This window comes from Symphalangus syndactylus, chromosome 6 (assembly GCF_028878055.3).
Source record: "Symphalangus syndactylus isolate Jambi chromosome 6, NHGRI_mSymSyn1-v2.1_pri, whole genome shotgun sequence".
In the NCBI taxonomy this organism is placed as follows: domain Eukaryota; kingdom Metazoa; phylum Chordata; class Mammalia; order Primates; family Hylobatidae; genus Symphalangus; species Symphalangus syndactylus.
In genome coordinates, this window is record NC_072428.2 from 51,642,919 (window position 1) to 51,669,416 (window position 26,498).

General features: G+C 56.4%; 1 protein-coding gene across 1 annotated transcript; it reads right to left on the minus strand.

Moving 5' to 3' along the window:
- Nucleotides 1-1,852: 1,852 nt before the first annotated feature.
- LOC134737063 (collagen, type I, alpha 1a-like) lies at nt 1,853-25,346 on the minus strand. The gene is made up of 12 exons (XM_063642383.1): nt 25,263-25,346; nt 24,652-24,756; nt 23,563-23,593; nt 23,242-23,292; nt 22,975-23,011; nt 21,616-21,691; nt 21,122-21,263; nt 18,633-18,829; nt 18,244-18,356; nt 17,616-17,731; nt 17,245-17,341; nt 1,853-1,900 (listed from the first exon to the last, which is right to left on the minus strand). The coding sequence occupies exons 1-12, from the start codon at nt 25,318-25,320 to the stop codon at nt 1,853-1,855; spliced, it is 1,071 nt and encodes a 356-aa protein (XP_063498453.1). The 5' UTR covers nt 25,321-25,346.
- Between the last annotated feature and the right edge of the window lie 1,152 nt (nt 25,347-26,498).

A 26,498-nucleotide genomic window follows, 5' to 3' on the forward strand; every position in this document is an offset into this window, starting at 1 on the left:
GAAGTTGCCCACCCTAAACAGATTCCATTCAGGCCAGTGGTCCAAGGCCTCAGAGCTCAGGCTCCCCAGCCCAGACCCCAGCTTTGACACTCCAGCCCCTGAACTCACCACACCTCCAGAGCTTGTATCTCCTCTCATCTGTTCCTCTGTTTGTGAAAGTCATTACTTGCTGTGTCAGTAAAAGTCAACACTTTATAATCCTCTTGATGGAGGTAGGGATATAATAGGTCTGCTGGGATCCAGGTGCAAATCCAAGAGATTTCCACAATTTAACTTCCTGAACCCCCTGAGTTCTGAGCCAGGCAGCTCTGGGACATGGAAGGATGCATCAGGCAGTGTATCCTAATGATTCACACCTGAGGATTTTTCTTAGAGGACACCAGAAGGATATTAAGATGTCCCATGGCCAGGGGCCATGGCTCACACCTGTAATCCCAGCACTTTGGGAGGCCGAGGCAGGCGAATCACGAGATCAGGAGATTGAGACCATCCTGGCTAACACAGTGAAACCCCGTCTCTACTAAAAATACAAAAAATTAGCCAGGTGTGGTGGCGGGTGCCTGTAGTCCTAGCTACTTGGGAGGCTGAGGCAGGAGAATGGCGTGAACCTAGGAGGCGGAGCTTGCAGTGAGCCGAGATTGTGCCACTGCACTCCAGCCTGGGTGACAGAGCGAGACTCCATCTCAAAAAAAAAAAAAAAGATGTCCCATACTGCATACCTGCTCTTTCCAAAGAGCCAGGCTATGAATTGCCTGGCGGCAAATGGAGGCAAGTTGGGGAAAACAGGATGGTTAGAGACTGAGACACACTCTGTCCTTCAGGGATAACAGAGGCCATGAGTAATTCCTGCTTCTAGAAAGAATAAACACTGGCTCTTTTCAAATTCTGCCAAAGAGATATCAGGCAGTGTAGCCAAAGAGATGTGCATGAGTGCTTTAGACACAAGAGCATGTTAGTGAAAAGAGGTTCTCTAACTTTATGCCTGTACCTAGAGAATTTTGGTGACTGAAAATCTATATTGATGAAGCAATATCCCTTTCTCCCAGTAACACCCTTGGATATTATATCAAGCATAATATAGTGAAAAAGCCATGATCTATTTCAGAATCTGTCACTTGTCTACTGTGAGCAAATTATCTCCTCCTTGATAATGAGCAAATTATCTCCTTGAGCCTCTTATTCTTTATTCGTAAACTAGGGATTATGGTTATTTCATGAGATCATTGCTAGTATTATATTAGAATATACAAAGGGTGCAAAAAAAAAAAAGCTTGCAAGCTCCACACATAACTTCCTCTCCAATAGGAAACTGAGAACTGGTTCAATAACCTGTCTGGATTCCTCTATGGCCAGCATGTCATACTAACCCTCCCCCACCGTTCATGGTCAGAGCTTTTTTTTTTCTTTTTAATAAGCTTTATTCTGGAATAATTTTAGATTTACAAAAAAGTTACAAATATAGTTTATGGAGTTTCTGAATGTCCTTCACCCATTTCCCTTAATGTTAACATCTTACATAACCATGGTAAGTTAGTCAATACGTTAGTCAAAACCAAAGGACTAATATTGGTACATCGCTATTAACTAAAGTCCACACTTTATTTGGATTTCACCTGTTTTTCCAATGTCTTTCTTCTGTTCCAGGATCCAATCCAGGATACCAAATTGCATTTAGTCATTATTTCTCCTTAGTGTCCTCTGGTCTGAGATGGAAGTTTCTGTTTTTCCAAGGCTTCCATGACCTTGAGAGTCTTGAAGAACACTGGCTAGGTATTTTACAGAAGATCAGAGCTTTTAATTAACCAACTTAAGCCATCACTTCCTCCTCCATTTCTAGGATGGAGAGGACAATCTAGAGTTGAAAGGCTTTGCTACAGATGTCCTTTGTTCCCAGTGTGTCCTGGAGATTAGAGAAGAGAAAATTTCAAAGTTCAGTCTGCTCAAGTCCCTTAGTTCCTGAGATCATCCAAGTTGTTCTTCCAACCTGGAGACCAATCTCTTACCTCCATGGGCTGCAACCCAATACAGGCATTCCCATATCTATCATACATCCTATGTTCATGCATTGAAATTTCAGTCAGAAATTTCACAGGTTCTTAACAAGTTTCAGTCTCTAAAGTTAATAAGAATTTTTTAAAGGATTTGTATGTGTATTTTGCTGAAATGCTAACTTCTCTCTGATGAAATATTTTCTTTAGCTTCTCTACAGCCTGTCTCTAGAATCCTTCATTTGCCTTAAAACTAATAAATGCGGACACAATCAGATTGCCAGTCACATCTGGGATATGAGAGAAAATGATAAATGGAAGTAGACAGGTGAAACACAAGATCGATTCTTTCTGCTCGTATGGAGACTACTGCCATTCACCAACCTCAGCCATCCCCTCATCCTCAATCTCCAACATAGGGTAGCCTACAGGTGAAAGGCTCAGTTACAGATGTCCTGGAACTCTGTAGTTCTCTCTGTTTCACTGCAGTCCCAGGGTGTTTTCTTCATTCTAAAATCTACATTTTCAATAGTCTTTTCAGTGGTTCACAAAATTGGGGTTTCTTTATGCACTGTGCTTTACTTAGAGATTAACCAGGTACCAATTCTGTTCTCAAGTAGCTATGACCTTAAAACACAGTAAACTATGTGTAAAAACTGAACTGCTACGTTACACTACACCCTAGCCGATAACAGAGAAATAAGACTTCGTGTAAGAGAGGATGGTATTGGAGACTTTGAGGATGTGTTAGCCTTAAATATATAGACATAAAAGTCTTGCCAGCATTGTAGTTAACTGGATATGAAATCAGACAGCACTTAAACTCCTTATTAGCCAAGTGGCCCCAGAATAGATACCGAGCCTCTAAAAGTATCAGTTTCCACTCTATAAAATTGAGATACTAAAACAATCTGGAGCAGTTTAAGTGAGATGTTATATATAAAACAGTGGGCCTTATTTTTCACTGTTTCAGCATCTTTTTTATTATACTTTAAGTTCTGGGATACATGTGCAGAACATGCAGGTTTGTTACATAGGTATACATATGCCATGGTGGTTTGCTGCACTCATCAACCCATCATCTACATTAGGTTTTTCTCCTAATGCTATCCCTCCCCTAGCCCCTCACCCCCTGACAGGCCCTTGTATGTGATGTTTCCCTCCCTGTTTCCATGTGTTTTCCTTGTTCAACTCCCACTTATGAGTGAGAACATGCACTGTTTGGTTTTCTGTTCCTGTGTTTGTTTGCTGAGAATGATGGTTTCCAGATTCATCCATGTCCCCGCAAAGAATATGAACTCATCCTTTTTTATGGCTGCATAGTATTCCATGGTGTATATGTGCCACATTTTCTTTATCCAGTCTATCATTGATGGGCATTTGGGTTGATTCCAAGTCTTTGCTATTGTGAACAGTGCTTCAATAAACATATGTGTGCATGTGTCTTTATAGTAGAATGATTTATAATCCTTTGAGTATATACCCAGTAATGGGATTGCTGGGTCAAACAGTATTTCTGTTTCTAGATCCTTGAGGAATCATGACACTGTCTTCCACAATGGTTGAACTAATTTACACTCCCACCAACAATGTAAAACCATTCCTATTTCTCCACATCCTCTCCAGCATCTGTTGTTTCCTGACTTTTTAATGATCACCATTCTAAATGAGATGGTAACTCATTGTGGTTTTGATTTGCATTCCTCTAATGACCAGTGATGATGAGCTTTTTTTCATATGTTTGTTGGCCACATAAATGTCTTCTTTTGAGACATTTATATCTTTCTGTCTGTTCATATCCTTTGCCCACTTTTTAATGGGGTTGCTTTTTCTTGCCAATTTAAGTTCTTTGCATATTCTGGATATTAGCCCTTTGTCAGACGGATAGATTAAAAAAATGTTCTCCCATTCTGTAGGTTGCCTGTTCACTCTGATGATAGTTTCTTTTACTGTGCAGAAGCTCTTTAGTTTAATTAAATCCCATTTGTCAATTTTGGCTTTTGTTGCCATTGCTTTTGTGTTTTAGTCATGAAGTCTTTGCTCATATCTATGTCCTGAGTGGTATTGCCCAGGTTTCCTTTTAGGGTTTTTATGCTTTTAGATCTTACCTTTAAGTCTTTACTTTATCTTGAGTTAGTTTTTGTAAAAGGTGTAAGGAAGGGATCCAGTTTCAGTTTTCTGCATATAGCTAGCCAGTTTTCCCAACACCATTTATTAAATAGGGAATCTTTTCTCCTTCCCCATTGCTTGTTTTTGTCAGGTTTGTCAAAGATCAGATGGTTGTAGATGTGTGGTGGTGTTTCTGAGGCCTCTCTTTGATTCCATTAGTCTATATATCTGTTTTGGTACCAGTACCATGCTGTTTTGGTTATGGTAGCCTTGTAATATAGTTTGAAGTCAGGTAGCATGATGTCTCCAGCTTTGTTCTTTTTGCTTAGGATTGTCTTGGTTATACAGGGTCATTTTGGTTGCATATGAGCTTTAAAGTAGTTATTTCTAATTCTATGAAGAAAGTCAAGGGTAGCTTGATGGGAATAGCATTGAATCTATAAATTACTTTGGGCAGTATGGCCATTTTCACAATATTGATTCTTCCTATCCATCAGCATGGAACATTTTTCCATTTGTTTGTGTCCTCTCTTATTTCCTCGAGCAGTGGTTTCTAGTTCTCCTTGAAGAGATCCTTCACATCCCTTGTAAGTTGTATTTCTAGGTATTTTATCATCTTTGTAGCAATTGTAAATGGAAGTTTGCTCATGATTTGGCTCTCTTTTTGTCTATTTTGGTGTATAGGAATGTTTGTGATTTTTGCACACTGATTTTGTATCCTGAGACTTTGCTGAAGTTGCTTATCAGCTTAAGGAGATTTTGGGCGGAGACGATGGGGTTTTCTAAATATACAATCATGTCATCTGCAAACAGACAATTTGACTTCCTCTCTTCCTATTTGAATATCCTTTATTTCTTTCTCTTGCATGATTGCTCTGGCCAGAACTTCCAATACTATGTTGAATAAGAGTGGTGAGAGAGGGCATCTTTGTCTTGTACTGGTTTTCAAAGGGTATGTTTCCAGGTTTTGCCCATTCAGTATTATATTGGCTGTGGGTTTCTCATAAATAGGTCTTATTATTTTGAGATACATTCCATCAATATCTAATTTGTTAAGAGTTTTTAGCATAAAGAGGTGTTAAATTTTATCATAGGCCTTTTCTGCATCTATTGAGATAATCATGTGGTTTTGTCATTGGTTCTGAAAGAGATACAGACACGAAAAATCCTTCAAAAAATCAATGAATCCAGGATCTGTTTTTTAAAACTAACAAAATAGACTGCTAGCCAGACTAATAAACAAATGAGAGGGGGGTGGAGCCAAGATGGCCAAATATGAACAGCTCCAGTCTACAGCTCCCAGCATGACCAACGCAGAAGATGGGTGATTTCCGCATTTTCAACTGAGGTACCAGGTTCATCTCACTGGGGAGTGTCAGAAAGTGGGTGCAGGAGAGTGGGTGCAGGGCACCAAGCGTAAGCCAAAGCAGGGTGAGGCATTGCCTCACCCAGGAAGCGCAAGGGGTCAGGGTATTCCCTTTCCTAGTCAAAGAAAGGGGTGACAGATGGCACCTGGAAAATCGGGTCACTCCCACCCTAATACTGTGCTTTTCCAATGGTCTTAGCAAACGGCACACCAGGAGATTATATACCACGCCTGGCTTGGAGGGTCCTATGCCCACAGAGTCTCACTCATTGCTAGCACAGCAGTCTGAGATCAAACTGCAAGGTGGCATCAAGGCTGGAGGAGGGTCGCCCACCATTGCTGAGGCTTGAGTAGGTAAACAAAGCAGCCAGGAAGCTCAAACTGGGTGGAGCCCACTGCAGCTCAAGGAGGCCTGCCTGCCTCTGTAGACTCCACCTCTGGGGGCAGGGCATTGCCAAACAAAACGCAGCAGAATCCTCTGCAGACTTAAATGTCCCTGTCTCACAGCTTTGAAGAGAGTAGTGGTTCTCCCAGCACACAGCTGGAGATCTGAGAACAGACAGGCTGCCTTCTCAAGTGAGTCCCTGACCCCCAAGTAGCCTAACTGTGAGGCACCCCCCCAGTAGGGGCAGACTGACACCTCACATGGCTGGGTACTCCTCTGAGACAAAACTTCCAGAGGAACGAACAGGCAGCAACATTTGCTGTTGACCAATATCAGCAGTTCTGCAGCCTCCACTGCTGATACCCAGGCAAACAGGATCTGGAGTGGACTTCCAGCAAACTCCAACAGACCTGCAGCTGAGGGTCCTGACTGTTACAAGGAAAACTAACAAACAGAAAGGACATCCACACCAAAACCCCATCTGTACATCACCATCATCAAAGACCAAAGGTAGATAAAACCACAAAGATGGGGACAAAACAGAGCAGAAAAACTGGAAACTCTAAAAATCAGAGTGCCTCTCCTCCTCCAAAGGAACGCAGCTCCCCACCAGTAACAAAACAAAGCTGGATGGAAAATGACTTTGACGAGTTGAGACAATAAGCCTTCAGACGATCAAACTACTCCGAGCTAAAGGAGGAAGTTCGAACACATGGCAAAGAAGTTAAAAACCTTGAAAAAAAATTAGACGAATGGCTAACTAGAATAACCCATGCAGAGAAGTCCTTAAAGGACCTCATGGAGCTGAAAACCAAGGCATGAGAACTACATGACTAATGCACAAGCCTCAGTAGCCGATTCGATCAACTGGAAGAAAGAATATCAGTGATGGAAGATCAAATAAATGAAATGAAGTGAGAAAAAAGAATAAAAAGAAATGAACAAAGCCTCCAAGGAATATGGGACTATGTGAAAAGACCAAATCTACATCTGATACAGGGAGAATGGAACCAAGTTGGAAAACATTCTGCAGGATATTATACAGGAGTACTTCCCCAATCTAGCAAGGCAGGCCAACATTCAAATTCAGGAAATACAAAGAATGCCACAAAGATAGTCCTTGAGAAGAGCAACTCCAAGAAACATAATTGTCAGATTCACCAAGGTTGAAATAAAGGAAAAAATCTTAAAGGCAGCCAGAGAGAAAAGTTGGGTTACCCACAAAGGGAAGCCCATCAGACTAACAGCTGATCTCTCAGCAGAAACTCTACAAGCCAGAAGAGAGTGGGGGCCAATATTCAACATTCTTAAAGAAAAGAATTTTCTTTTTTTAATATTTATTTTTTTATTATACTTTAGGTTTTAGGGTACATGTGCACAATGTGCAGGTTTGTTACATATGTATCCATGTGCCATGTTGATTTCCTTCACCCATTAACTTGTCATTTAGCATTAGGTATATCTCCTAATGCTGTCCCTCCCCCCTCCCCCAACCCCACAACAGTCCCCGGAGTGTGATGTTCCCCTTCCTGTGTCCATGAGTTCTCATTGTTCAATTCCCACCTATGAGTGAGAACATGTGGTGTTTGGTTTTTTGTCCTTGCGATAGTTTACTGAGAATGATGTTTTCCAGTTTCATGCATATCCCTACAAAGGACATGAACTCATCATTTTTTATGGCTGCATAGTATTCCATGGTGTATATGTGCCACATTTTCTTAATCTAGTCTATCATTGTTGGACATTTGGCTTGGTTCCAAGTCTTTGCTATTGTGAATAGTGCCGCAATAAACATACGTGTGCATGTGTCTTTATAGCAGCATGATTTATAGTCCTTTGGGTATATACCCAGTAATGGGATGGCTGGGTCAAATGGTATTTCTAGTTCTAGATCCCTGAGGAATCGCCACACTGACTTCCACAATGGTTGAACTAGTTTACAGTCCCACCAACAGTGTAAAAGTGTTCCTATTTCTCCACATCCTCTCCAGCACCTGTTGTTTCCTGATTTTTTAATGATGGCCATTCTAACTGGTGTGAGATGGTATCTCACTGTGGTTTTGATTTGCATTTCTCTGATGGCCAGTGATGATGAGCATTTCTTCATGTGTTTTTTGGCTGCATAAATGTCTTCTTTTGAGAAGTATCTGTTCATGTCCTTCACCCACTTTTTGATGGGGTTGTCTGTTTTTTTCTGGTAAATTTGTTTGAGTTCATTGTAGATTTTGGATATTAGCCCTTTGTCAGATGAGTAGGTTGCAAAACTTTTCTCCCATTCTGTAGGTTGCCTGTTCACTCTAATGGTAGTTTCTTTTGCTGTGCAGAAGCTCTTTAGTTTAATGAGATCCCATTTGTCAATTTTGGCTTTTGTTGCCATTGCTTTTGGTGTTTTAGACATGAAGTCCTTGCCCACGCCTATGCCCTGAATGGTATTCCCTAGGTTTTCTTGTAGGATTTTAATGGTTTTAGGTCTAACATTTAAGTCTTTAATCCATCTTGAATTAATTTTTGTATAAGGTGTAAGGAAGGGATCCAGTTTCAGCTTTCTACATATGGCTAGCCAGTTTTCCCAGCACCATTTATTAAATAGGGAATCCTTTCCCCATTTCTTGTTTTTGTCAGGTTTGTCAAAGATCAGATAGTTGTAGATATGCGGCATCATTTCTGAGGGCTCTGTTCTGTTCCATTGATCTATGTCTCTGTTGTGGTACCCGTACCATGCTGTTTTGGTTACTGTAGCCTTGTAGTATAGTTTGAAGTCAGGTAGCATGATGCCTCCAGCTTTGTTCTTTTGGTTTAGGATTGACTTGGTGTTGTGGGCTCTTTTTGGGTTCCATATGAACTTTAAAGTAGTTTTTTCCAATTCTGTGAAGACAGTCACTGGTAGCTTGATGGGGATGGCATTGAATCTATAAATTACCTTGGGCAGTATGGCCATTTTCACGATATTGATTCTTCCTGCCCATGAGCATGGGATGTTCTTCCATTTGTTTGTATCCTCTTTTATTTCATTGAGCAGTGGTTTGTAGTTCTCCTTGAAGAGGTCCTTCACATCCCTTGTAAGTTGGATTCCTAGGTATTTTATTCTCTTTGAAGCAATTGTGAATGGGAGTTCACTCATGATTTGGCTCTCTGTTTGTCAGTTATTGGTGTACAAGAATGCTTGTGATTTTTGTACATTGATTTTGTATCCTGAGACTTTGCTGAAGTTGCTAATCAGCTTAAGGAGATTTTGGGCTTAGACAATGGGGTTTTCTAGATATACAATCATGTCATCTGCAAACAGGGACAATTTGACTTCCTCTTTTCCTAATTGAATACCCTTTATTTCCTTCTCCTGCCTGATTGCTCTGGCCAGAACTTCCAGCACTATGTTGAATAGGAGCGGTGAGAGAGGGCATCCCTGTCTCGTGCCAGTTTTCAGAGGGAATGCTTCCAGTTTTTGCCCATTCAGTATGATATTGGCTGTGGGTTTGTCGTAGATAGCTCTTATTATTTTGAGATACGTCCCATCAATACCTAATTTATTGAGAGTTTTTGGCCTGAAAGGTTGTTAAATTTTCAAACCAGAATTTAATATCCAGCCAACCTAAGCTTCATAAGTGAATGAGAAATAAAATCCTTTACAGACAAGCAAATGCTGAGAGATTTTGTCACCACCAGGCCTGCCCTAAAAGAGCTCCTGAAGGAAGCACCAAACATGGAAAGGAACAACCAGTACCAGCCACTGCAAAAACATGCCAAATTGTAAACACCATCAAGGCTATGAAGAAACTGCATCAACTAACAAGCAAAATAACCAGCTAACATCATAATGACAGGATCAAATTCACACATAAAAATATTAACTTTAAATGTCAGTGGGCTAAGTGCTCCAATTAAAAGACACAGACTGACAAATTGGATACAGAGTCAAGACCCATCAGTGTGCTGCATTCAGGAAACCCATCTCACGTGCAGAGACACACATAGGCTCAAAATAAAGGGATAGAGGAAGATCTATCAAGCAAATGGAAAACAAAAAAAGGCAGGGGTTGCCATCCTAGTCTCTGGTAAAACAGACTTTAAACCACCAAAAATCAAAAGAGACAAAAAAGGCCATTACGTAATAGTAAAGGGATCAATTCAATAAGAAGAGCTAACTATCCTAAATATATATGCACCCAATACAGGAGCACCCAGACTCATAAAGCAAGTCCTTAGAGACCTACAAAGAGACTTAGACTCCCACACAATAATAATGGGAGACTTTAACACCCCACTGTCAACATTAGACAGATCAATGACATAGAAAGTTAACAAGGATATCCAGGAATTGAACTGAGCTCCGCACCAAGCAGACCTAATAGACATCTACAGAACTCTCCACCCCAAATCAACAGAATATACATTTTTCTCAGCACCACATCATACTGATTCCAAAATTGAACACATAGTTGGAAGTAAAGCACTCCTCAGCAAATGTAAAAGAACAGAAATTATAACAAACTGTCTCTCAGACCACAGTGCAATCTAACTAGAAATCAGGATTAAGAAACTCACTCAAAACCACTCAACTACATGGAAACTGAACAACCTGCTCCTGAATGACTACTGGGCACATAAGAAAATGAAGGCAGAAGTAAAGATGTTCTTTGAAACCAAAAAGAACAAAGACACAACATACCAGAATCTCTGGGACACATTCAAAGCAGTGTGTAGAGGGAAATTTATAGCACTAAGTGCCCACAAGAGAAAGCAGGAAAGATCTAAAATTGACACCCTAACATCACAATTAAAAGAACTAGAGAAGCAAGAGCAAACACCTTCAAAAGCTAGCAGAAGGCAAGAAATAACTAAGATCAGAGAAGAACTGAAGGAAATAGAGACACAAAAAATCCTTCAAAAAATCAATGAATCCAGGAGCTGGTTTTTTGAAAAGATCAACAAAATTGATAGACCGCTAGCAAGACTAATAAAGAAAAGGGAGAAGAATCAGCCTTCCTGCCTGCCTGCCTGCCTGCCTGCCTGCCTTCCTTCCTTCCTTCCTTCCTTCCTTTTTTTTCCCTCTGGGGCCCAGGCTGCAATCTACTCCGCTCCCTGCTGCCCCGCCCCACGGACTGCCTGGGACTGCCCGCGCCAGAACCACTGCTGCCTGCTTTTTCTCCTTTGCCTGCAGGCGCGGTTTTGCCATGTTGCCCACGTTCCTCTCCCGCTCCTGACCCTGACTACTCTGCCCGCCTCGGCCTCCAGAGGTGCTGGGACTGCAGACGGAGTCTCACTCACTCGGTGCTCGGTGTTGCCTGGGCTGCAGTGCGGTGCCGTGGTCTTAGCTCACGGCAACCTCCAGCTCCCAGCCGCCTGACATGGCCTACCAGGGTGCTGGGATTGCAGCCCCTGCCCGGCCATCGCCCCACCTGGGAGGTGGGGAGCGTCTCTGCCAGGCCACCCATCGTCCAGGAGGTGAGGAGCGCCTCTGCCCAGCCACCCATCGTCTGGGAAGTGAGGAGCGCCTCTGCCGGGTGCCCGTCCGGGAAGAAGTGAGGAGCGCCTATGCCCGGCCGACCCGTCCGGGAAGAAGTGAGGAGCGCCTATGCCCGGCCGACCCGTCTGGGAAGAAGTGAGGAGGGCCTCTGCCTGGCTGCCCTGTCCAGGAAGAAGTGAGGAGCGCCTCTGCCCAGGCACCCCGTCTGGGAAGTGAGGAGCGCCTCTGCCTGGCCGCCCCGTCTGGGAAGAACTGAGGAGCGCCTCTGCCCAGCCGCCCCATCTGGGAAGAAATGAGGGGCGCCTCTGCCCGGCTGACCCATCTGGGAAGAAGTGAGGAGCGCCTCTGTCCGGCCACCCCATCTGGGAAGTGAGGAGAGCCTCTGCCCAGCCACCCATCATCGGGGAAGTGAGGAGCGCCTCTGCCCGGCCGCCCTGTCTGGGAAGTGAGAAGCGCCTCTGCCTGGCCGCCCTGTCTGGGAAGTGAGGAACGCCTCTGCCCGGCCGCCCATCGTCCAGGAAGTGAGGAGCACCTCTGCCCGGCCGCCCTGCCTCGGAAGTGAGGAGCACCTGGGCCCAGCCGCCTCATCTGGGAAGATAGGAGGGCCACTGCCCGGCCGCCCCGTACAGGAAGAAGTGAGGAGTGCCTCTGCCGGGGTGCCCCGTCCATGAAGAAGTGAGGAATGCCTCTGCCCGGCTGCCCCATCCGGGAAGAAGTGAGGAGCGCCTCTGCCCGGCCACCCCGTCTGGGAAGTGAGGAGCGCCTCGGCCCGACCGCCCCATCTGGGAAGTGACGAGCGCCTCTACACAGCCACCCATCGTCTGGGAAGTGAGGAGCGCCTCTGCTCGGCCACCCATCGTCTGGGAAGTGAGGAGCGCCTGTGCCCGGCCGCCCCATCTGGGAAGTAAGGAGCGCCTCTGCCTGGCCACCCATCATCTGGGAAGTGAGAAGCGCCTCTGTCCGGCCACCCATCGACTGGGAAGTGAGCAGCGCCTCTGCCCGGTCACCGATCGTCTGGGAAGTGAGGAGTGCCACTGCCCGGCCGCCCCATCTGGGAAGAAGTGAGGAGCGCCTCTGCCCGGCCGACCCATCTGGGAAGTGAGGAGCGCCTCTGCCCAGCCGCCCCATCTGGGAAGAAGTGAGGAATGCCTCTGCCCAGGCGCCTCGTCTGGGAAGTGAGGAGCGCCTCTGCACGGCCACCCATTGTCTGGGAGGCAAGGAGCGCCTCTGCACGGCCACCCATTGTCTGGGAGGCAAGGAGCGCCTCTGCCTGGCCACCCATCGTCTAGGAGGTGAGGAGTGCCACTGGCCAGCCACCCATCGTCTGGGAAGTGAGGAGCGCCTCAGCCTGCCCGCCTCATCTGGGAAGAAGTGAGGAGCGCCTCTGCCCAGCCGCCCCATCCGGGAAGAAGTGAGAAGCGCCTCTGCCCGGCCACCCCATCTGGGAAGTGAGGAGTGCCTCTGCCCGGCCGCCCCGTCTGGGAAGAAGTGAGGAGTGCCTCTGCCCAGCCACCCCATCTGGGAAGAAGTGAGGGGCGCCTCTGCCCGGCCGCCCCATCTGGGAAGAAGTGAGGAGCAACTCTGTCCGGCCGCCCCTCTGGGAAGTGAGGAGCACCTCTACCCGGCCACCCCATCTGGGAAGTGAGGAGCGCCTCTGCCCGGCCGCCCCGTCTGGGAAGTGAAGAGTCCCTCTGCCCGGCCGCCCCGTCTGGGAAGAAGTGAGGAGTGCCTCTGCCCAGCCGCCCACATCTGGGAAGAAGTGAGGGGTGCCTCTGCCCGGCCGCCCCATCCGGGAAGAAGTGAGGAGCGCCTCTGCCCGGCCGCCCCGTCTGGGAAGTGAGGAGCACCTCTGCCCGGCCGCCCCGTCTGGGAAGTGAGGAGCACCTCTGCCCAGCCGCCCATAGTCTGGAAAGTGAGGAGTACCTCTGCCCGGCCGCCCTGTCTGGGAAGTGAGGAGCGTCTCTGCCCGGCCACCTCATCTGGGAAGATAGGAGGACCTCTGCTTGGCCGCCCCATCCAGGAAGAAGTGAGGAGCGCCTCTGCCTGGGCGCCCCGTACGGGAAGAAGTGAGGAGCGCCTCTGCCCGGGCGCCCCGTCCAGGAAGAAGTGAGGAGCGCCTCTGCCCGGCCACCCCGACTGGGAAGTGAGAAGCGCCTCTGCCCAGCTGCCCTGTCTGGGAAGTGAGGAGCGCCTCTGCCCGGCCCCTCCGTCTGGGAAGAAGTGAAGAGTGCCTCTGTCCAGCAGCTCCATCTGGGAAGAAGTGAGGAGCGCCTCTGACCGGCCGCCCCGTCTGGGAAGTGAGGAGCACCTCTGCCCGGCCGCCCCATCTGGGAAGTGAGGAGCGCCTCGGCCCAGCCACCCATCATCTGGGAAGTGACAAGCACCTCGGCCCGGTCACCCATCGTCTGGGAAGTGAGGAGAGCCTCTGCCCGGCCCCCCCGTCTGGGAAGAAGTGAGGAGCGCCTCTGCCCAGCCACCCCGTCTGGGAAGAAGTGAGGAGCGCCTCTGTCCGGCCGCCCCATCTGGGAAGTGAGGAGTGCCTCTGCCCGGCCGCCTCGTCTGGGAAGTGAGGAGCACCTCTGCCGAGCCGCCACGTCTGGGAAGTGAGGAACGCCTCGGCCCGGCCGCCCCTTCTGGGAAGTGAGGAGCACCTCTGCCTGGCCACCCATCGTCTGAGAAGTGAGGAGCGCCTCTGCCCGGTCACCCATCGTCTGGGAAGTGAGGAGTGCCTCTGCCAGGCCACCCATCGTCTGGGAAGTGAGGAGCGCCTCTGCCCGGCCACCCATCATCTGGGAAGTGAGGAGCGCCTCTGCCCGGCCACCCATCGTCGGGAAAGTGAGTAGCGCCTCTGCCCGGCCGCCCCGTCGGGGAGGAAGTGAGGAGCGCCTCTGCCAGGCCACCCCATTCGGGAAGAAGTGAGGAGCGCCTCTGCCCGGCCACCCCGTCTGGGAACTGAGGAGCGCCTCGGCCCGGCTGCCCCATCTGGGAAGTGAGGAGCGCCTCTAAACAGCCACCCATCATCTGGGAGGTGAGGAGCACCTCTGCTCGGCCACCCATAGTCTGGGAAGTGAGGAGCGCCTCTGCCCGGCTGCCCAATCTGGGAAGTAAGAAGCGCCTCTGCCTGGCCACCCATCATCTGGGAAGTGAGAAGCGCCTCTGTCCGGCCACCCATCGACTGGGAAATGAGCAGCGCCACTGCCCGGTCACCGATCGTCTGGGAAGTGAGGAGTGCCACTGCCCAGCCGCCCCATCTGGGAAGTGAGGAGCGCCTATGCCCAGCCGCCCCATCTGGGAAGAAGTGAGGAGCACCTCTGCCCGTCCGCCCCGTCTGGGAAGAAGTGAGCAGCGCCTCTGCCCGGCCACCCCGTCTGGGAAGTGAGGAGCCCCTCTACCCGGCCACCCATCATCCTGGAAGTGAGGAGCGCCTCTGCCCAGCCACCCAACGTCTGGGAAGTGAGGAGCGCCTCTGCCCGGTCGCCTCCTCCGGGAAGAAGTGAGGAGCACCTCTGCCTGGCCGCCCTGTCTGGGAAGAAGTGAGGAGCGTCTCTGCCCGGCCGCCCCATCTTGGAAGAAATGCGCAACGCCTCTACCCGGTTGCCCCGTCTGGGAAGTGAGGAGTGCCTCTGCCTGGCCACTCATCATCTGGGAAGTGAGGAGAGCCTCTGCCCAGCCACCCATCGTCTGGGAAGTCAGCAGTGCCTCTGCCCAGCCACCCATCGTCTGGGAAGTGAGGAGCTCCTCTGCCCGGCCGCCCCATCTGGGAAGAAGTGAGGAGCGCCTCTGCCCGGCTGCCCCGTCTGGGAAGAAATGAGCAGCGCCTCTGCCCGGCCGCCCCATCTGGGAATTGAGGAGCGCCTCTGCCCGGCCTCCCTGTCTGGGAAGTGAGGAGCCCCTCTACCCGGCCACCCATCATCCTGGAAGTGAGGAGCGCCTCTGCCCAGCCCCCCAACGTCTGGGAAGTGAGGAGTGCCTCTGCCTGGTCGCCCCGTCCGGGAAGAAGTGAGGAGCGCCTCTGCCCAGCCGCCCCGTCCGGGAAGAAAGGAGGAGCACCTCCGCCCGGCCGCCCCGTCTGGGAAGTGAGGAGCACCTCTGCCCAGCCACCCATCATCTGCGAAGTGAGGAGCGCCTCTGCTCGGCCACCCATCGTCTCAGAAGTGAGGAACGCCTCTGCCCGACCGCCCCCTCCGGGAAGAAGTGAGGAGCACCTCTGCCTGGGCGCCCCATCTGGGAAGAAGTGAGGAGCGTCTCTGCCCGGCCTCCCCATCTTGGAAGAAATGCGCAACGCATCTACCCGGTTGCCCCGTCTGGGAAGTGAGGAGCTCCTCTGCCTGGCTGCCCCGTCCAGGAGGAAGTGAGAAGCGCCTCTGCCCGGCCTTGCCGTACGGGAGGAAGTGAGGTGCGCCTCTTCCCGGCAACCCATTGTCACAGAAGTGAGGAGTGCCTCTGCCCGGCCACCCCCTCCGGGAAGAAGTGAGGAGCACCTCTGCCTGGCCGCCCCATCTGGGAAGAAGTGAGGAGCGTCTATCCCGGCCGCCCCATCTTGGAAGAAATGCGTAACGCGTCTACCCGGTTGCCCCGTCTGGGAAGTGAGGAGCGCCTCTGCCCGGCCGCCCCATCTGGGAAGTGAGGAGCTCCTCTGCCCGGCCACCCCATCTGGGAAGTGAGGAGTGCCTCTGCCCGCCCGCCCCATCTGGGAAGTGAGGAGTGCCTCTGACCGGCCACCCATCATCTGGGCAGTGAGGAGCGTCTGTGCCCGGTCACCCATCATCGGGGAAGTGACCAGTGCCTCTGCCCGGCCACCCATCGTCTGGGAAGTGAGGAGTGCCTCTGCCTGGCCACCCATCGTCTGGGAAGTGTGGAGCGCCTCTGCCCAGCCACCCATCGTCTCGGAAGTGAGCAGCCCCTCTTCCCTGCCACCCATCGTCTGGGAAGTGAGGAGCGCCTCTGCCCGGCCACTCATCATCTGGGAAGTGAGGAGAGCCTCTGCCCAGCCACCCATCGTCTGGGAAGTCAGCAGTGCCTCTGCCCAGCCACCCATCGTCTGGGAAGTGAGGAGCTCCTCTGCCCGGCCGCCCCATCTGGGAAGAAGTGAGGAGCGCCTCTGCCCAGCTGCCCCGTCTGGGAAGAAATGAGCAGCGCCTCTGCCCGGCCGCCCCATCTGGGAATTGAGGAGCGCCTCTGCCCGGCCTCCCTGTCTGGGAAGTGAGGAGCCCCTCTACCCGGCCACCCATCATCCTGGAAGTGAGGAGCGCCTCTGCCCAGCCCCCCAACGTCTGGGAAGTGAGGAGTGCCTCTGCCTGGTCGCCCCGTCCGGGAAGAAGTGAGGAGCGCCTCTGCCCAGCCGCCCCGTCCGGGAAGAAAGGAGGAGCACCTCCGCCCGGCCGCCCCGTCTGGGAAGTGAGGAGCACCTCTGCCCAGCCACCCATCATCTGCGAAGTGAGGAGCGCCTCTGCTCGGCCACCCATCGTCTCAGAAGTGAGGAACGCCTCTGCCCGACCGCCCCCTCCGGGAAGAAGTGAGGAGCACCTCTGCCTGGGCGCCCCATCTGGGAAGAAGTGAGGAGCGTCTCTGCCCGGCCTCCCCATCTTGGAAGAAATGCGCAACGCATCTACCCGGTTGCCCCGTCTGGGAAGTGAGGAGCTCCTCTGCCTGGCTGCCCCGTCCAGGAGGAAGTGAGAAGCGCCTCTGCCCGGCCTTGCCGTACGGGAGGAAGTGAGGTGCGCCTCTTCCCGGCAACCCATTGTCACAGAAGTGAGGAGTGCCTCTGCCCGGCCACCCCCTCCGGGAAGAAGTGAGGAGCACCTCTGCCTGGCCGCCCCATCTGGGAAGAAGTGAGGAGCGTCTATCCCGGCCGCCCCATCTTGGAAGAAATGCGTAACGCGTCTACCCGGTTGCCCCGTCTGGGAAGTGAGGAGCGCCTCTGCCCGGCCGCCCCATCTGGGAAGTGAGGAGCTCCTCTGCCCGGCCACCCCATCTGGGAAGTGAGGAGTGCCTCTGCCCGCCCGCCCCATCTGGGAAGTGAGGAGTGCCTCTGACCGGCCACCCATCATCTGGGCAGTGAGGAGCGTCTGTGCCCGGTCACCCATCATCGGGGAAGTGACCAGTGCCTCTGCCCGGCCACCCATCGTCTGGGAAGTGAGGAGTGCCTCTGCCTGGCCACCCATCGTCTGGGAAGTGTGGAGCGCCTCTGCCCAGCCACCCATCGTCTCGGAAGTGAGCAGCCCCTCTTCCCTGCCACCCATCGTCTGGGAAGTGAGGAGCGCCTCTGCCCGGCCACCCCGTCCGGGAAGAAGTGAGGAGCACCTCTGCCGGGCCGCCCCATCCGGGAAGAAGTGAGGAGTGCCTCTGCCCGGCCGCCCCGTCTGGGAAGTGAGGAGCGCCACTGCCCGGCCACCCATCGTCTGGGAAGTCAGCAGTGCCTCTGCCCGGCCACCCATCGTCTGGGAAGTGAGGAGCTCCTCTGCCCGGGCGCCCCGTCCAGGAAGAAGTGAGGAGCGCCTCTACCCGGCCGCCCCCTCCGGGAAGAAGTGAGGAGCACCTCTGCCTGGCCGCCCCGTCTGGGAAGAAGTGAGGAGCGTCTCCGCCCGGCCGCCCCATCTTGGAAGAAATGCGGAACGCGTCTACCCGGTTGCCCCATCTGGAAATTGAGGAGTGCCTCTGCCCGGCCACCCATCATCTGGGAAGTGAGGAGAGCCTCTGCCCAGCCACCCATCGTCTGGGAAGTGAGGAGCGCCTCTGCCCGGCCACCCATCGTCTGGGAAGTCAGCAGTGCCTCTGCCCGGCCACCCATCGTCTGGGAAGTGAGGAGCTCCTCTGCCCGGCCACCCCATCTGGGAAGAAGTGAGGAGCGCCTCTGCCCGGGCGCCCCGTCCGGGAAGAAGTGAGGAGCACCTCTGCCCGTCTGCCCCGTCTGGGAAGAAATGAGCAGCGCCTCTGCCCGGCCGCCCCGTCTGGGAATTGAGGAGCGCCTCTGCCCGGCCTCCCCGTCTGGGAAGTGAGGAGCCCCTCTACCCGGCCACCCATCATCCTGGAAGTGAGGAGCGCCTCTGCCCAGCCCCCCAACGTCTGGGAAGTGAGGAGTGCCTCTGCCTGGTCGCCCCGTCCGGGAAGAAGTGAGGAGCGCCTCTCCCCAGCCGCCCCGTCTGTGAAGAAGTGAGGAGTGCTTCTGCCCGGCCGTCCCGTCCGGGAAGAAGTGAGGAGCGCCTCTGCCCGGGCGCCCCGTCCGGGAAGAAGTGAGGAGCGCCTCTGCCTGGCCACCCCGTCCGGGAAGAAGTGAGGAGCGCCTCTGCCCGGCCGCCCCGTCTGGGAAGTGAGGAGCGCCTCTGCCCGGCCGCCCCGTCTGGGAAGTGAGGAGCGCCTCTGCCCGGCCACCCCATCTGGGAAGTGAGGAGCGCGTCTGCCCGGCCGCCCCATCTGGGAAGTGAGGAGTGCCTCTTCCCGGCCACCCATCATCGGGGAAGTGAGGAGCGCCTCTGCCCGGCCGCCCATCGTCTGGGAAGTGAGGAGCGCCTCTGCCCGACCGCCCATTATCTGGGAAGTGGGGAGCGCCTCTGCGCAGCCGCCCATCATCTGGGAAGTGAGGAGCAACTCTGCCCGGCTGCCCCGTCTGGGAAGTGAGGAGGGCCTCTCCCCAGCCACCTCATCTGGGAAGATAGGAGGGCCTCTGCCCAGGCGCCCTGTCTGGTAAGAAGTCAGGAGTGCCTCTGCCCGGCCGCCCCGTCCAGGAAGAAGTGAGGAGCGCCTCTGCCCGGCCACCCTGCCTGGGAAGTGAGGAGCGCCTCTGCCCGGGCACCCATCGTCTGGGAAGTGAGGAGCGCCTCTGCCCGGCCACCCATCGTCTGGGAAGTGAGGAGCGCCTCTGCCCGGTCACCCATCGTCTGGGAAGTGAGGAAGGCCTCTGCCCGGCCACCCATCATCTGGGAAGTGAGGAGCACCTCTGCCTGGCGGCCCCGTCCTGGAAGAAGTGAGGAGCGCCTCTGCCCGGCCGCCCCGTCCGGGAAGAAGTGAGGAGCGCCTCTGCCAGACTGCCCCGTCCGGGAAGAAGTGAGGACCACCTCTGCCCGGCTGCCCCGTCTGGGAAGTGAGGAGCGCCACTGCCCGGCCACCCATCGTCTGGGAAGTCAGCAGTGCCTCTGCCCGGCCACCCATCGTCTGGGAAGTGAGGAGCTCCTCTGCCGGGCCGCTCCATCTGGGAAGAAGTGAGGAACGCCTCTGCCCGGGCGCCCCGTCCGGGAAGAAGTGAGGAGCGCCTCTACCCGGCCGCCCCCTCCGGGAAGAAGTGAGGAGCACCTCTGCCTGGCCGCCCCATCTGGGAAGAAGTGAGGATCGTCTCTGCCCGGCCTCCCCATCTTGGAAGAAATGCGCAACGCGTCTACCCGGTTTCCCCGTCTGGGAAGTGAGGAGCTCCTCTGCCCGGCTGCCCCATCCAGGAGGAAGTGAGAAGCGCCTCTGCCCGGCCGTGCCGCACGGGAGGAAGTGAGGTGCGCCTCTGCCCGGCCACCCATTGTCTCAGAAGTGAGGAGCGCCTCTGCCCGGCCGCCCCCTCCGGGAAGAGGTGAGGAGCGTCTATCCCGGCCACCCCATCTTGGAGGAAATGCGCAACGCGTCTACCCGGTTGCCCCGTCTGGGAAGTGAGGAGCGCCTCTGCCCGGCCGCCCCGTCTGGGAAGTGAGGAGCGCCTCTGCCCGGCTGCCCCATCTGGGAAGTGAGGAGCGCGTCTGCCCGGCCGCCCCATCTGGGAAGTGAGGAGTGCCTCTTCCCGGCCACCCATCATCGGGGAAGTGAGGAGCGCCTCTGCCCGGCCGCCCATCGTCTGGGAAGTGAGGAGCGCCTCTGCCCGACCGCCCATCGTCTGGGAAGTGGGGAGCGCCTCTGCGCAGCCGCCCATCATCTGGGAAGTGAGGAGCACCTCTGCCCGGCTGCCCCGTCTGGGAAGTGAGGAGGGCCTCTCCCTGGCCGCCTCATCTGGGAAGATAGGAGGGCCTCTGCCCAGGCGCCCCGTCTGGGAAGATGTGAGGAGCGCCTCTGGCCGTCCGCCCCGTCTGGGAAGAAATGAGCAGCGCCTCTGCCCGGCCGCCCCGTCTGGGAATTGAGGAGCGCCTCTGCCCGGCCTCCCCGTCTGGGAAGTGAGGAGCCCCTCTACCCCGCCACCCATCATCCTGGAAGTGAGGAGCGCCTCTGCCCAACCCCCCCAACGTCTGGGAAGTGGAGTGCCTCTGCCTGGTCGCCCCGTCCGGGAAGAAGTGAGAAGCGCCTCTGCCCGGCCGCCCCATCCGGGAAGAAATGAGGAGCGCCTCCGCCCGGCCGCCCCGTCTGTGAAGTGAGGAGCACCTCTGCCCAGCCACCCATCATCTGCGAAGTGAGGAGCGCCTCTGCTCGGCCACCCATCGTCTCAGAAGTGAGGAACGCCTCTGCCCGACCGCCCCCTCCGGGAAGAAGTGAGGAGCACCTCTGCCTGGGCGCCCCGTCTGGGAAGAAGTGAGGAGCGTCTCTGCCCGGCCTCCCCATCTTGGAAGAAATGCGCAACACATCTACCCGGTTGCCCCGTCTGGGAAGTGAGGAGCTCCTCTGCCTGGCTGCCCCGTCCGGGAGGAAGTGAGAAGCGCCTCTGCCCGGCCTTGCCGTACGGGAGGAAGTGAGGTGCGCCTCTTCCCGGCCACCCATTGTCACAGAAGTGAGGAGCGCCTCTGCCCGGCCACCCCCTCCGGGAAGAAGTGAGGAGCACCTCTGCCTGGCCGCCCCATCTGGGAAGAAGTGAAGAGCGTCTATCCCGGCCGCCCCATCTTGGAAGAAACGCGCAACGCGTCTACCCGGTTGCCCCGTCTGGGAAGTGAGGAGCGCCTCTGCCCGGCCGCCCCATCTGGGAAGTGAGGAGCGCCTCTGCCCGGACACCCCATCTGGGAAGTGAGGAGCGCCTCTGCCCGCCCGCACCATCTGGGAAGTGAGGGGTGCCTCTGCCCGGCCACCCATCATCTGGGCAGTGAGGAGCGTCTGTGCCCGGTCACCCATCATCGGGGAAGTGACGAGTGCCTCTGCCCGGCCACCCATCATCGGGGAAGTGACGAGTGCCTCTGCCTGGCCACCCCATCCGGGAGGAAGTGTGGAGCGCCTCTGCCCGGCCACTCATCGTCTGGGAAGTGAGCAGCCCCTCTTCCCTGCCACCCATCGTCTGGGAAGTGAGGAGCGCCTCTGCCCGGCCACCCCATCCAGGAAGAAGTGAGGAGCGCCTCTGCCGGGCCGCCCCATCCGGGAAGAAGTGAGGAGCGCCTCTGCCCGGCCGTCCCGTCTGGGAAGTGAGGAGCACCTCTGCCCGGCCGCCCCGTCTGGGAAGTGAGGAGCGAAACTGCCCGGCCACCCATCGTCTGGGAAGTCAGCAGTGCCTCTGCCCGGCCACCCATCGTCTGGGAAGTGAGGAGCTCCTCTTCCCGGCCGCCCCATCTGGGAAGAAGTGAGGAGCGCCTCTGCCCGGGCGCCCCGTCCGGGAAGAAGTGAGGAGCGCCTCTACCCGGCCGCCCCCTCCGGGAAGAAGTGAGGAGCACCTCTGCCTGGCCGCCCCGTCTGGGAAGAAGTGAGGATCGTCTCCGCCCGGCCGCCCCATCTTGGAAGAAATGCGCAACGCGTCTACCCGGTTGCCCCATCTGGGAAGTGAGGAGTGCCTCTGCCCGGCCACCCATCATCTGGGAAGTGAGGAGAGCCTCGGCCCAGCCACGCATCATCTGGGAAGTGAGGAGCGCCTCTGCCCGGCCACCCATCGTCTGGGAAGTGAGGAGCTCCTCTGCCCGGCCGCCCCATCTGGGAAGAAGTGAGGAGCGCCTCTGCCCGGGTGCCCCGTCCGGGAAGAAGTGAGGAGCACCTTTGCCCGTCCGCCCCGTCTGGGAAGAAGTGAACAGCCCCTCTGCCCCGTCTGGGAATTGAGGAGCGCCTCTGCCCGGCCTCCCTGTCTGGGAAGTGAGGAGCCCCTCTACCCGGCCACCCATCATCCTGGAAGTGAGGAGCGCCTCTGCCCAGCCCCCCAACATCTGGGAAGTGAGGAGCGCCTCTGCCTGGTCGCTCCATCCGGGAAGAAGTGAGGAGCGCCTCCGCCCGGCCGCCCCATCTGGGAAGTGAGGAGCGCCTCTGCCCAGCCACCCATCATCTGGGAAGTGAGGAGCGCCTCTGCCCAGCCACCCATCATCTGGGAAGTGAGGAGCGCCACTGCCCGGCCACCCATCGTCTCAGAAGTGAGGAACGCCTCTGTCCGGCCGCCGCCTCCAGGAAGAAGTGAGGAGCACCTCTGCCTGGGCGCCCCGTCTGGGAAGAAGTGAGGATCGTCTCTGCCCGGCCTCCCCATCTTGGAAGAAATGCGCAACGCGTCTACCCGGTTTCCCCGTCTGGGAAGTGAGGAGCTCCTCTGCCCGGCTGCCCCGTCCAGGGGGAAGTGAGAAGCGCCTCTGCCCGGCCATGCCGCACGGGAGGAAGTGAGGTGCGCCTCTGCCCGGCCACCCATTGTCTCAGAAGTGAGGAGCGCCTCTGCCCGGCTGCCCCCTCCGGGAAGAAGTGAGGAGCACCTCTGCCTGGCCGCCCCATCTGGGAAGAAGTGAGAAGCGTCTATCCCGGCCACCCAATCTTGGAAGAAATGCGCAACACGTCTACCCGGTTACCCCGTCTGGGAAGTGAGGAGCGCCTCTGCCCGGCCGCCCCGTCTGGGAAGTGAGGAGCGCCTCTGCCCGGCCGCCCCATCTGGGAAGTGAGGAGAGCGTCTGCCCGGCCGCCCCATCTGGGAAGTGAGGAGTGCCTCTTCCCGGCCACCCATCGTCGGGGAAGTGAGGAGCGCCTCTGCCCGGCCGCCCATCATCTGGGAAGTGAGGAGCGCCTCTGCCCGACCGCCCATCGTCTGGGAAGTGGGGAGCGCCTCTGCGCAGCCGCCCATCATCTGGGAAGTGAGGAGCACCTCTGCCCGGCTGCCCCGTCTGGGAAGTGAGGAGGGCCTCTCCCCGGCCGCCTCATCTGGGAAGATAGGAGGGCCTCTGCCCAGGCGCCCTGTCCGGTAAGAAGTCAGGAGTGCCTCTGCCCGGCCGCCCGGCCGGGAAGAAGTGAGGAGCGCCTCTGCCCGGCCACCCCGCCTGGGAAGTGAGGAGCGCCTCTGCCCAGCCACCCATCATCTGGGAAGTGAGGAGAGCCTCTGCCCGGCCACCCATCGTCTGGGAAGTGAGGAGCGCCTCTGCCCGGACACCCATCGTCTGGGAAGTGAGCAGCCCCTCTTCCCGGCCACCCATCATCTGGGAAGTGAGGAGCGCCTCTTCCTGGTGGCCCCGTCCTGGAAGAAGTGAGGAGCGCCTCTGCCCGGCCGCCCCGTCTGGGAAGTGAGGAGCGCCACTGCCCGGCCACCCATCGTCTGGGAAGTCAGCAGTGCCTCTGCCCGGCCACCCATCGTCTGCAAAGTGAGGAGCTCCTCTGCCCGGCCGCCCCATCTGGGAAGAAGTGAGGAGCGCCTCTGCCCGGGCGCCCCCTCCGGGAAGAAGTGAGGAGCGCCTCTACCCGGCCGCCCTCTCCGGGAAGAAGTGAGGAGCACCTCTGCCTGGCCGCCCCGTCTGGGAAGAAGTGAGGAGCGTCTCCGCCCGGCCGCCCCATCTTGGAAGAAATGCGCAACGCGTCTACCCGGTTGCCCCGTCTGGGAAGTGAGGAGTGCCTCTGCCCGGCCACCCATCATCTGGGAAGTGAGGAGAGCCTCTGCCCAGCCACCCATGGTCTGGGAAGTGAGGAGCGCCTCTGCCCGGCCACCCATCGTCTGGGAAGTCAGCAGTGCCTCTGCCCGGCCACCCATCGTCTGGGAAGTGAGGAGCTCCTCTGCCCGGCCGCCACATCTGGGAAGAAGTGAGGAGCGCCTCTGCCCGGGCGCCCCATCCGGGAAGAAGTGAGGAGCGCCTCTGCCCGTTCGCCCCGTCTGGGAAGAAATGAGCAGCGCCTCTGCCCGGCCGCCCCGTCTGGGAAGTGAGGAGCCCCTCTACCCGGCCACCCATCATCCTGGAAGTGAGGAGCGCCTCTGCCCAGCCCCCCAAGGTCTGGGAAGTGAGGAGTGCCTCTGCCTGGTCGCCCCGTCCGGGAAGAAGTGAGGAGTGCCTCTGCCCGGCCACCCCGTCCGGGAAGAAATGAGGAGCGCCTCCGCCCGGCCGCCCCGTCTGGGAAGTGAGGAGCACCTCTGCCCAGCCACCCATCATCTGCGAAGTGAGGAGCGCCTCTGCTCGGCCACCCCCTCCGGGAAGAAGTCAGGAGCACCTCTGCCTGGCCGCCCCATCTGGGAAGAAGTGAGGAGCGTCTATCCCGGCTGCCCCATCTTGGAAGAAATGCGCAACGCGTCTACCCGGTTGCCCCGTCTGGGAAGTGAGGAGCGCCTCTGCCCGGCCGCCCCATCTGGGAAGTGAGGAGCGCCTCTGCCCGGCCACCCCATCTGGGAAGTGAGGAGCGCCTCTGCCCGCCCGCCCCATCTGGGAAGTGAGGAGTACCTCTGCCCGGCCACCCATCATCTGGGCAGTGAGGAGCGTGTTTGCCCGGTCACCCATCATCCGGGAAGTGACGAGTGCCTCTGCCCGGCCACCCATCATCTGGGAAGTGAGGAGTGCCTCTGCCTGGCCACGCATCGTCTGGGAAGTGAGGACCGCCTCTGCCTGGCCACCCATCGTCTGGGAAGTGTGGAGCGCCTCTGCCAGGCCTCCCATCGTCTGGGAAGTGAGCAGCCCCTCTTCCCTGCCACCCATCGTCTGGGAAGTGAGGAGCGCCTCTGCCTGGCCACCCCGTCCAGGAAGAAGTGAGGAGCGCCTCTGCCGGGCCGCCCCCTCTGGGAAGAAGTGAGGAGCACCTCTGCCTGGCCGCCCCATCCGGGAAGAATTGAGGAGCGCCTCTGCCCGGCCGCCCCATCTGGGAAGTGAGGAGCGCCACTGCACGGCCACCCATCGTCTGGGAAGTCAGCAGTGCCTCTGCCCGGCCACCCATCGTCTGGGAAGTGAGGAGCTCCTCTGCCCGGCCGCCCCATCTGGGAAGAAGTGAGGAGCGCCTCTGCCCGGGCGCCCCGTCCGGGCAGAAGTGAGGAGCGCCTCTACCCGGCCGCCCCCTCCGGGAAGAAGTGAGGAGCACCTCTGCCTGGCCGCCCCGTCTGGGAAGAAGTGAGGATCGTCTCCGCCCGGCCGCCCCATCTTGGAAGAAATGCGCAACGCGTCTACCCGGTTGCCCCATCTGGGAAGTGAGGAGTGCATCTGCCCGGCCACCCATCATCTGGGAAGTGAGGAGAGCCTCTGCCCAGCCACCCATCATCTGGGAAGTGAGGAGCGCCTCTGCCCGGCCACCCATCGTCTGGGAAGTGAGGAGCTCCTCTGCCCGGCCGCCCCATCTGGGAAGAAGTGTGGAGCGCCTCTGCCCGGGTGCCCCGTCCGGGAAGAAGTGAGGAGCACCTCTGCCCGTCCGCCCCGTCTGGGAAGAAATGAGCAGCGCCTCTGCCCGGCCTCCCCGTCTGGGAAGTGAGGAGCCCCTCTACCGGCCACCCATCATCCTGGAAGTGAGGAGCGCCTCTGCCCAGCCCCCCAACGTCTGGGAAGTGAGGAGCACCTCTGCCTGGTCGCCCCGTCCGGGAAGAAGTGAGGAGCGCCTCTGCCCGGCCGCCCCGTCTGGGAAGTGAGGAGCGCCTCTGCCCGGCCGCCCCATCTGGGAAGTGAGGAGCGCGTCTGCCCAGCCGCCCCATCTGGGAAGTGAGGAGTGCCTCTTCCCGGCCACCCATCATCGGGGAAGTGAGGAGCGCCTCTGCCCGGCCGCCCATCATCTGGGATGTGAGGAGTGCCTCTGCCCGACCGCCCATCATCTGGGAAGTGGGGAGCGCCTCTGCGCAGCCGCCCATCATCTGGGAAGTGAGGAGCACCTCTGCCCGGCTGCCCCGTCTAGGAAGTGAGGAGGGCCTCTCCCCAGCCGCCTCATCTGGGAAGATAGGAGGGCCTCTGCCCAGGCGCCCTGTCCGGTAAGAAGTCAGGAGTGCCTCTGCCCGGCCGCCCCGTCCGGGAAGAAGTGAAGAGCGCCTCTGCCCGGCCACCCCGCCTGGGAAGTGAGGAGCGCCTCTGCCCGGCCACCCATCATCTGGGAAGTGAGGAGCGCCTCTGCCCGGCTACCCATCGTCTGGGAAGTGAGGAGCGACTCTGCCCGGTCACCCATCGTCTGGGAAGTGAG

Coding starts and splice junctions, on each gene's coding strand:
- LOC134737063 (XM_063642383.1), bottom strand. CDS start 25,320: ATGGGGCGGCCGGGCAGAGGAGCTCCTCACTTCCCAGACGATGGGTGG. Junction 24,757..25,262: donor CGATGGGTGGCCGGGCAGAG/GCACTGCTGACT, acceptor GGGCGGGCAGAG/GCGCTCCTCACTTCCCAGAT. Junction 23,012..23,241: donor GACGGGGCAGCCGGGCAGAG/GTGCTCCTCACT, acceptor GGCCGGGCAGAG/GCGCTCCTCACTTCCCAGAC.